An 11,315-nucleotide genomic window follows, 5' to 3' on the forward strand; every position below is an offset into this window, starting at 1 on the left:
AATGATTACTGTTTCATAATTTGTTGTTTTATTTATGATTTTATTTTTGTACATCTTAATCGGAAATTGTGGATAGGTCTTTAAATTACTCTATAATTGTAAAAATAAATTATAATAAATAATTATAGTAAGCTCAATTGTAGCTGAATTATTACACCATTTTTTACTCGTTGAATGCCCTCTAATGTTCATTATATCAAACTAAAAATTTCATAGCGTTCTTTTTCACCACTTCCACCTAGGCACGAATAGGGTGTGACTATAAAATATTTACCATTTATAAAAATATAAATACAACTGAGAGTATGCAATGTTATGTATAATATGCTTCATCATTTTCACTTGCATATAAATTTTATTTTGCCTTTTTTTTTTTTAAGTTAACTTAGGTAACGCAGTAACCATAAAAAACTGTTTTTTCGAATTTGAATTTTTACTTCGGTCGATACGTAGAAAACCGAACATTAAAAATGTTTCTCTCGCCTCAAGCATTTTGTTTAAATTTAGGCAATCATTGATTTCCAAAACAACGCACGATCGTTTGTTCAGACAACATATTAAAACTGTCCGGGCAGCAGGTTTTCTATAATTTGTTTACCTTTTCAACAACATATGAAATAAATTAAAAATAGAAACTTTATAACGATATGTGGCATAAAAATAAATCGCTTTATAAGATGAGATATTTGTATCGCAGTTTTCAAAAATCTAAATTTATTAAGTAAATAAGAATGCTAATGCATTGTAAAAAATCTAAAACCAGGACACTTTAATGACTTTTTACAGTTCTTTGGAATTTTTTCTTAACCTTTGATGGAAAAGATTGCTTTTTTTCAGAAAAAAAGGATTACAGTTAAATATGTTTTTAATGTCGTTTTTTAAAGAATTTTAGGAATTTTAAGGTTTTTTTAAATTTTAGTGTATTTTTTTGCTATATTATTCCTAAGCATAAGATAAAATATTTTTAATTAGTTATTTATTCTTAATTTATTCTGATTATTTTGAGTGCACGTAGTGTGTGGACTTAATTATTTTTAAAGAAAATTATATATATCTTCTACTTTTAAGGAATATAATATTTGTTTTACCCATGAAGCATTAATATAAAACACGATTAATTATTCCATGGAGAATAAAGTGCTTACACTTTAAAGCCTTATATTTATTGCCTAAGTAATCTTAAAATCGAACTAAAAATCCACATTTTTAGACTAGAACATAAATTTCTTTTGTATTAATAACAATATATATAATATAAGATTTATTAACACAGTTGAATATAAACTACTAATTTCTAGGATTGTTTAATAGGAAATACATTTTTTTTAATATTCATCCTAAAAGAAGATCTACTTTATGAAATATCCATTGATTGAAGGAACTATGAGTAATTGATATAAAAAAATAATTACAATGTAAGCAGACAAAGATAATCAATTGACTAGAAAAATTTCTTAATCTGTATAACCCGTAACTGTGAGTGACGTAATGAATATAGGTCGTAATATAAAATGATAATTATTATGGATTTTGTGGAGATGGTAGTGATTTAAGGAGGAATGAATTATTAATAAGACCTTTTTTGATACGCAGTCAAGCAACGATAGTCATTCGCTTTAAATGATGGGATAACATTCTAGTTAACGCTCACTAATATTTCTCTCTTCCAGTGTATTAATAATCAGGTAAAATTTCAATTAATATCATTTGTTCATCTTGTTTATATTTTTTTTTGAAGTGAAAACTTTTTTAGAAGTGGCGTGATTTGAAAAAATGTAACGAAGACTTCGTAACGGACGCTGTAGCAGGGGGGAACGGACGTTGTAGTAGGGAAAAAGAGAAAAAGAGACAAACATATAGGATTGAGCCTACGAGAGAATGAGACAGAATATAGCTATACAGTTTTTCCTATTCTCGATCTTTGATTCGTGGTCCCCACTCCTGGCTACTAAGCTTTGTGTGTGTTGTGTGTTGTGTCAAGACAAAGGTCGTGACGTAATGTTGCTACGTCAGAGCATTGCTATGGTAATCATCAACGGTTTTTCACATACGATTAAAGCGTACTTTGTCCGTTACAAAAAAAAATCTTTCTATTTCTCTATTGGACGTCTTCGACGATACATCTAAGACAATCTGTGAAAAAATAACAAAATAAGCGACTAAGAGTTGTCGAAATTCGACAAAAAAGGCTAAGTACCACACTATTATTTATATTTATTTTTATTATTATAATGATTATAATTATAAATAAGACTTTGTCGTTGCATTTGCATACAGGCGAAGTCAAAGTAAGGTAAGCTACTTGTCCTATATTTACTTGGACAACATTCAATTTTTATTTAATATTTCTACTATATAAACTAGGGTTTTTAAAGAAGGGAAACTTTTCTTAAACAAACAAATAAGGTTTTATTATCCCATCTAATAGGTTCAATCACGTGTTTTATTTCTCATTTCCACCTTATCATAGCTTTTCGCTTAGGCCAGAAGATTTTTTTTTATATATATTTATTTAACAATTTAACAAATGCCACTAATCAAAGACAAAAAGTCTGAAATTAAGGAGAAAAACACAATAAGGAAGATTCCAAAGAGTTCAACCGAACGTGCTCGTGCATTTCGTGCACGCTAGAAGGCGTTATTAAATTTGCAGAATAATATCTCTACTGCGGGTAATAATGCGTCCACTGTAAGAAATAGTGAAAACGATCATCGTAAGTCATTAAATAGCTTTCAATCAATATATTTCTTTCTTAATTGTTTCTACTCATACTAGACAAGCATAATCTCAATAGATCACTTTTGCAACAATATTTCTTATTTTCTATTTAGACGATTCGCAATTGGAAATTGTGAATTGTGATTCAAGTGTTTCGACATTTCCGCAGATATAAAGAATATATAGACGATCAAGAAGTAGCAGCTATTGCCTAACAAAACAATAGTAAGATTTTCGTCATTATTTTGAAAGGAGATAGGGTCATTACCCTGTTGCAGTTTATCTCTTGTTTTTACACCTTTTAGTTTATGAAAAGTATTAAGTTGGTACGCTGAGCATGGAGAATTAAAATCTAAGTTATCTCTTAAAAGGGTATTTACACGGATTAAAAAAAAAACAAACAAATATTTAAATTTAGCTCGCTATTGGAATTCGTAATTTTCTAGGAGCTCGCCCTTTTCAGTGGAGCGAGTTGAAAGAGGAAGCGTCTTAGTTTTTGGCCCTTACGATCTCTTAGAGGTTTTTATGCCATGGTTTTTCCCACCAGGCGGAACCAACTTAAACTCCGGGTGAATACAAGGTCGAAGTGTGGTGTAGAGGATGCCATGGCAGTGTATGTCGCCTCTATGTCGACTGTGCATTACAAAGACTATTTGATGCTGTATACATCCAACATATCAAAGATATATCAAAGATATAAGCAACTCATTTTATTTCTTTAAATTGTGAACTTGCTTACTGTGTAATGTGTTATGTATTATATGTCAACAATAATAAAACGTAAAACACACGTGTTAGAAGTGAAACCTTCAAAAACCAAGTTTCGAGAGAATGAAACGCCCGCCGCTTCCGCCTCCGTCACCCGTCTGACGCCACCGTGAGTGACGGTGGCTGTAGCGAGGGGCGTCTAATTCTCTCGAAATTTAGTTTTCAATTGTTTCTTTCGTCAGAGTTCGTTTTTTTTAAGGGTATTTTATTGTATGCGTTGTATGCGTAATGTATGTATGATATAACATTTAACCATATAGATAGAATATTTAACCTTATTCTTAAGGGGTTACATGGGTTTCACGGATTCAAAAAATTGATTTTTTTTTGTTGCTTATTAAAATCTACAACATCTCTAGAATATTATCCGACAATTTCAACTTGATCCGAGTAATAGTTTCAGAGATACAGCCTTTTAAAGTTGCGCGCTCAAGGCTACCTGCTGGGCTCCGCTTGCCGTAGGTATAAAAGAGCAGCTGCTCGCCTATTTTTCATTCGTCCTTGGTTATTTTTCTCATCTTCATTTGGTGATTGCTTGTTGAACCACGAGGTTTATTTTGAGGTTATAAGTGTCCAAAGTAAATTATATTAAAAAATGCCTAAAGTTTCAAGATCTCAATTAGTGGACGGTGCTCGTAGAAAAGATCGACCCAAGAAACAGAGACAGTCGTTCAATCCTAAAAATCCTGAGCAGCATGATGATTCTTTCACGAGCACATCAGCAACAAACACTCTTTCATCGTTCAAACACGATTATACACCATTATCAGATGATGTTTTGACTGCAATAAAACCTATTTACAAAAATCTGAGTAAGGATGAGCTTTTGGAGCGATGTGTTGGAGGTTTTACACAAAATAGCAACAAAAGTTACTACCAGTTGATCTGGAAAATTACTCCAAAAATACTTGCAGCTGGTTCTAAGATCGTTGATATTGCTGCATTGACTGCTGCTTGCATTTTTAATGAAGGAACATCACCATTATTATTAATCATGCACTGTATGGACTTAAAACTTGGCCCAAATTCCCACGAATATGCCCGAAATGCTAACGAAAACTGTACTGCGCCGCCGAGAAAAAATCTGCGAAAGAGACTCGTGAAGCCAGGATTCGTCATAGACAGAAACAAAAGAAGGCCGAGGACATTGCAGATGCAGCAGATTCATTACTTTATGGCCCAGGAATCGACGATTCAATGTAAGTCAAGAAAAAAAATTTTCTTTCCTGTTCTATGGTCACTCAAAACTTTAAACGTGTTTTTCTCAAAACTATGTTTTCAAAGTCGGTTGTCAAGATTTCTCGAAGGCTACTGCACGATCGATCTCGATGAAATTTTAAACAGGTCTTCGAGATACAATTTACAAGGACTTGGACGAAGGATTTTTTTTTTTCAATTACAACTATTTTTTTTTTTAAATGCCGCGGAATTTTTACTGAATTTTGCATTTTTTTGTAAAAACTGCTGTCAAACATCCAATTTTCACTTTTTTTTCCTTCGTATAATTTTTAGTTTAAAGCCTTAACTAAAACAAGTATTTTTTTTTTCACTTCAGATGATCCTGCTTGGAGTTCTGCTGTCAACGCGAATGCACCTTTTTTCCGAGGGCTCGCCGGGAATGACGTCACAATGGCGGAGTTTTTAATATTTTTTTTTTTATTTCAGAAAATGTTTATTAAATATGTATCTTTAAGATAATACAAAATTTGAATCAAATATTTCATATATATTTAGGAATTCCTTCCCTGAGGTTACTCGGCGCGTTAGGGTGCGTTTGCACTGACGCAAGGAATGGGCCAATGAACTCCGTGTGGAGGAAAGAAATTTCTGTTTATTTCTTTGATCCCGTAGGACGATATTTTATTTGTCGGCGTGGTGTGCCACGTGGTCACGTACAGAGAATAAGTTTGTACACGAGAGCGCGATGAGAAGAATGCGACCGGACGGTGCGATGGACGAAGCAGAAGTGAAGTGTTTCTTCCTGCGTGTGTACCGCTACGGCGATCCAGGCATCCGGAAGTGGGGAGAGCAACGGTCGCAGTGGTCACTCTTCCGCTCTGGCCAGCCAAAAGGGCGTGGTCAGGCCCAATCGGATGCCCCTGTGGAACCGCGATACGAGGTGCTTGCGTAAGTTAGTGCTGTCGGCCGAGAGATGTCAGCACGTTTCCTGCGCGCGCTGCTACAGCTGCGCGCTGTTGGCCGAGAGGTGTCGACACTGCGCTGGTGCGAGACGCCACAGCCACTCCCCCTCTGGACCGGCTGCCGGAGGCAGGCGGAAGGTACCTCTGCGGAGGATGTTGGGCCGATTCTTCTGTCTGGGCGCTCCGCTGTTAGGCATGAAGGTGCTTGGTTTGGCGGAGGGCGGTGGCGAGACGATGAGAGGTCTGGACGCCGGAGGTGGGTCCCGAGTCACTAGCCGAGTTTTAGGTGCTGGCAGTGGTGAGGACGATGAAGCTGACGACGGCGGCGGCGGTGCCGAAGGCTGTGTCGTGGTGAGAGCCGGTGCACGGTTCAGATCCTCTGGAGTCTGGGCGGCTGTGCGGAGCGAGCGGGGTAGGTATGGCCGTACTCGCCCGTCGTGTATGTCGCATGTCACCTCGAATCCTTCGATGTTGAGTCGCTGAAGGTTGAGTGAGGTGCGTGCTGCGAGCGCTGGGAGCTCGTCGTCCTTGTCCTGTGCTGCGGCGATGGCCTCTGGGCTAAGTGCCGAAGGTAGGCTGATGGTGGCGCAGGTTGAGGTTGGCGGCGTCGGCGAAGACGTAGTGGCGCTTGTTGGCCCATCCGGAGCTGGAGCGTCCTCCGTTGTCCGGGAGAGAGCATCGGCGACGACGTTGTCTGCGCCGTCCACGTGCTGGAACGCGATGTCGAACTGGAGCAGGAAGTCCAGCTGACGTTGTTGACGTGGTGAGGCCTTGTCCGAGGGTTGGTTGGCCGCGAAGGTGAGCGGACGATGGTCCGTCAGTACGGTGAATGGACGACCCTCGAGGATACGCCGGAAGTGGTGAACTGCTAGGAAGACGGCTAGGAGCTCCCTGTCATAGGTGCTGTAGCGAGCCTGCGTTGGTGAGAGCGTCTGCGAGAAGAAACCGACAGGCTGCCAGTCTCCGTTGACTAATTGTAGGAGCGCGGCGCCAACGGCCGTGCTGGATGCGTCGGTAGCCAGTCGAAGAGGAGCAGTAGGCGACAGGAAAGCGGTTTCCACTGCTCCGGCAAGGCTGCGTCGGGCGTCCTCGAAGGCTCGATCTGCTGCGTCGTTCCAAACCAGCGGACGCCGGCTGCTCTTGGGAAGACCCCGAAGAAGCTGGTTGAGCGGCGCCTGGATGTGAGCAGCGTGTGGTAAGCTCCTCCTGAAGAAGTTGATGACGCCCAGGAAGCGTCGCAGTCCTTTTGGTGTTGTTGGCTTCTGGTAGCTCCGTATGGCGTCGATCTTGCGCTCCGGAGGGCGAATGCCGTTGGCGGAGACCTGGTAGCCCAGGATGGTGACGCTGGGTAGTCCGAGCTGGACCTTGTCCACCTTGTAGGATAGGCCGGCCTCCCGTAGACGGTCGAAGAGCATCCGTAGGTGACGTAGGTGTTCTTCGTGCGAGGCGGACCGGATGAAAAGGTCGTCGATGTAGCTTCGGACGAACGGTAGGTCCCGGAGTAAGGAGTCCATGAACCGCTGGAACGTCTGTGATGCGTTTCGAAGACCTAGCGGCATCCTCTGGAACTCGTACAGTCCGAACGGCGTCGTGACCGCTGTTTTCTCGATGTCTTCCTTGGCCATCGGAATCTGGAAGTATGCCTCCTGGAGGTCCAGTACCGAGAAGACCGAGCAGCCACCGCTATCCTCGAGTAGGTCCTCGATGACAGGAAGAGGATAGCGATCCGGAAGCGTGATGGCGTTGAGACGACAGAAGTCTCCCGTAGCTCGGAACCCGCCTGTGGGTTTTTCCACCAGGTGCAGAGGGCTGGCCCATGGACTCGATGAAGGCCTGATGATCCCCTGACGCAGGAGGCGGTCGAACGTGGCTCTCGCCGCTGCTAAGCGCTTGCCGGAGAGGCGGCGCGGTCGCTCGAAGACAGGCGCTCCGGAGGTTGTGATGCGATGCACCACTGAGGAGCCCTGAAGCGCTGCGCCCCTCTCCGAGGGCTGGGCGAGGTCTGCGTACTCAGCGAGCAGCTTGTCGTAGGCGGTGCGATAGTGGAGATCCGAGGGTCCCGCGATGGCGTCGACCCCGTGAACGGAAGCCTTCCGGTAGTGCATCGTCGATTCCTTGGAAGAGGCCGGGTCGACCAGTCGTTGCCTGCGAATATCCACTAGGAGGCCCGTGTGGTTGAGGAAGTCTGCTCCTAGGATGGGTACGGGCACGTCGGCGACGGTGAATACCCAGGGGAACTCGCGCTGAAGACCCAGGGTGAGCGTAAGTAGGCGTCGTCCGTAAGTGGGGATCGGTGACCCGTTGGCCGCGATGAGCTGGAGACTGTCCTGGGACAGCGGTCCGGAAACCAGGCGGCGCGGCAGGAGTGATACCACGGAGCCGCAGTCGATGAGCATCGCTTGTCTGAGCGAGTGCTCGTGGACGTGGAGGCGGAAGTCTGAGAAGGATCGAGCGGCGCCACCGTGTACCGCCAAGTTGTGCGGCGGCGCTACTAGTTTAACGCCCCGTCCTGTTCGTAGCTGCATGGTGGAACGCAATTCCGAGCCTTATCCCGGAATTTCCGATGGTAACGACACCAGGATGATTTTGCTGGCGCGGTGCTCCCCGAGGCTGCGCGTGACCGGGCGCGTGATTGAGAGCGTGGTTGAGCGCCGAGGGTGACGGTCAGCTGGTGGAATTGATCGGTCATCCGGTTGAGTTGATCGGCCATCCGGTTGAGTTGATCGGCCATCCGGTTGTTGGAGCTAGTCAGGTTGGCGAGTACCGCGTGCGTTGCCGTGTGTTCCCCGTCCCCGTTATCCCGCTGGAGTGGAGGCCTGAGAAGGACGGTGCCTGGCGGAGAGAGATGGCATCCCCGTCGGGTGGCACAGACGCCCGGCGCGAACTCGCAGACGCCGTCGGCTTTGGCGGCGAGCTCGTCCAGGTCCATGGTCTGCAGGAGTCGCAGCAGCTGAGAGATTTGCGGAGGCAAGAGGTCGAGCCACCGGACCTTGATGGCGTCGTCACTGACGCTGTCGCCGGCGAAGTGGCGCATGTAGCGGAGGAGCTGAGACGGCGAGCGGTCGTCCATGGTGAGGCCGGAGAACAGCTTCTGCAGCCGTTTCTCCACGGTGTCGCCGAAACGAGCGATGATGTGCTTCTTAAGCTGCTCGTATTTGCCGGTAGCGGGTGGCATCATCAGCACATCCTGGAGCTCCCCGATTGTGTGCTGGTCAAGCTCTGCTACGGCGGCGTAGTAGCGGTCGTCGTCCGAGTGCGTCCCGTATTTCCCGAAGATGGCCTCTAGCTGCACGAACCAGAGGGCCGGGTATTGACGCGTGAAGGGTGGAAGGCGACCAGGTAGGCGTCCGGTGTTGCAGGGCTGGCTGGCCTCGGCGCAGGTGCAGGTGCAGGCGGTGGTCAATACGTTGGAGGTCGGCGTAGCAGCCGGTGCCGTATTCTGGCGTTCGGTGTCGCGCTGGGAAGCCTCGGCGCGTGTGATAGGCATCTTTCTCTCTTTTATTTCCTTTAGAAGGCGAAGAGGTGCCGGTAGTAAAGGAGAACGTGGTACTCACGCGAAGATAGATGGCGCCGGAGAGCACGTGGCGTTGATGTGCACGTGGTGATGCAGAACACGTGGTGTTGCCGAGCACGTGGTGCTGAGAATCCAGTGGTGTGGAGAGCACGTGGTGCTGAGAATCCAGTGGTGTGGAGAGCACGTGGTGCTGAGAAGATGGTCCTCGGGATCACGTCGGGGTCACCAATTTAGGAATTTCCCTCCCTGAGGTTACTCGGCGCGTTAGGGTGCGTTTGCACTGACGCAAGGAATGGGCCAATGAACTCCGTGTGGAGGAAAGAAATTTCTGTTTATTTCTTTGATCCCGTAGGACGATATTTTATTTGTCGGCGTGGTGTGCCACGTGGTCACGTACAGAGAATAAGTTTGTACACGAGAGCGCGATGAGAAGAATGCGACCGGACGGTGCGATGGACGAAGCAGAAGTGAAGTGTTTCTTCCTGCGTGTGTACCGCTACGGCGATCCAGGCATCCGGAAGTGGGGAGAGCAACGGTCGCAGTGGTCACTCTTCCGCTCTGGCCAGCCAAAAGGGCGTGGTCAGGCCCAATCGGATGCCCCTGTGGAACCGCGATACGAGGTGCTTGCGTAAGTTAGTGCTGTCGGCCGAGAGATGACAGCACGTTTCCTGCGCGCGCTGCTACAGCTGCGCGCTGTTGGCCGAGAGGTGTCGACACTGCGCTGGTGCGATGTGGCGATACGTGCCTAGTGTATCGACGCGGCACACTGGCGCCCTTCCTCCCTATGCGGGTACTAGACTAACTAAACCCAAGTTGAACGTAACGGTCGAAATGTAAGTTAGTCCTATATATGGCGTCCAAGAGTTTAGTTGTATCTTGTTAATAAATTTATATATTTTTGTTACTTTAATTGACGACTATCGCGTAAATCTCCAGATCAACCTTTTCCGTTAACCTTGTTCCCCACATAAATAATTGGTGCCGAAACCCGGGAATATAAAAAAAGGAAAAAAAATGGAAATTCAGGGAACAAAGACCGGTACAGCAAAAAATGGCGCAGATAGTCGAACAGAGAACAAAGGACCCGAGATACAGGCAAGCGAATTTCGTAGCGTTAAATTAGCTCCTTTCATGAGAGACGAACCAACGCTATGGTTCATGATGCTAGAGCGTGAATTCGCAGCTTATAATGTACGCTCTGATGCCGTAAAAAGCGCAGCAGTTGTCCGACATTTGGATGTTGCGACCTTGAAAATTGTGGCGGACATAATTGCCACCACGTCTAACGATTCATATACTGAAATAAAGGAGGCATTGATCACACGCTTAACAGCGTCGGAAGAATCAAAATTTCGACAACTCCTTACAGGCTTGGAGCTACAGAACAAAAAACCTTCAGTTCTGCTAAGAGAAATGAAATTATTAGCAGGAGACAATGTAAGTACCCAAGTCCTACAAACCCTATGGTTACAGAGATTGCCAACGAGAATACAGGAAGTACTAGCAGTCGTAGAAGACGTTGGTCTCGAACGTCTAGCAACCCTAGCCGATAAAACAATAGAAAGAACAGGGCATTATGAGGTAGCAACCATAGTTGACAAAAGCTCGGGAGACGAAACACAAGATAGAAAACTACATGACGAAATGGCACAGCTCACAGAAAAAATGGCCCACCTGGAAACCTTAGTAAGAGGTAAATATCATGGCAGACAATATGATCGACCAGTTTATCATTCCAGGAATAGATCAAGATCTAGGAGTCGTAATAGGAATAGACCATGCTATTTCCATGCAAAATTTGGCGAAAAGTCATGGAGATGTCGTAAACCTTGTAACTGGACCGGCCCAGATCAGCGAAAACAGGGAAACTAGATACACCATCTAATATTGAGGCGATTGGAGATGGTGCACAGAGACAAAGCCGCCTCATAATTCCAGACAGAATATCCGGAATAAGATTTTTGATAGACACAGGCGCTGATATATCTGTTATCCCAAAAACATCTGGTGACAGGAGAACATTAGACAGCGAATATAACCTATATGCTGCAAACGGTTCAACCATTCATACGTATGGTAAAAAAGTACTTTCCATAAACCTAGGCTTACGTAGACAATTTATATGGAAGTTCACAGTTGCAAAAACAACAAGAGCAATTTTGGGAGTAGATTT

General features: G+C 44.9%; 1 protein-coding gene across 1 annotated transcript; it reads left to right on the forward strand.

Moving 5' to 3' along the window:
- The first annotated feature begins 138 nt into the window (after positions 1–138).
- LOC149033570 (uncharacterized) lies at positions 139–10,052 on the forward strand. The gene is made up of 3 exons (XM_089176770.1): positions 139–4,686; positions 5,043–6,199; positions 9,140–10,052. The coding sequence occupies exons 1-2, from the start codon at positions 4,083–4,085 to the stop codon at positions 5,183–5,185; spliced, it is 747 nt and encodes a 248-aa protein (XP_089032896.1). The 5' UTR covers positions 139–4,082; the 3' UTR covers positions 5,186–6,199; positions 9,140–10,052.
- The last annotated feature ends 1,263 nt before the right edge of the window (positions 10,053–11,315 follow it).

This window comes from Polistes dominula, unplaced genomic scaffold (assembly GCF_049000335.1).
Source record: "Polistes dominula isolate Pdom_NZ unplaced genomic scaffold, Pdom_raw_medaka contig_32, whole genome shotgun sequence".
NCBI classification, from domain to species: Eukaryota; Metazoa; Arthropoda; class Insecta; order Hymenoptera; family Vespidae; genus Polistes; species Polistes dominula.

Excerpts from the sequence above, each read along its gene's own strand:
- LOC149033570 (XM_089176770.1), top strand. The coding sequence starts at position 4,083 with ATGCCTAAAGTTTCAAGATCTCAATTAGTGGACGGTGCTCGTAGAAAA. Across the intron at positions 4,687-5,042 it reads CCAGGAATCGACGATTCAAT|ATGATCCTGCTTGGAGTTCT; the intron begins GTAAGTCAAGAA and ends TTTTCACTTCAG.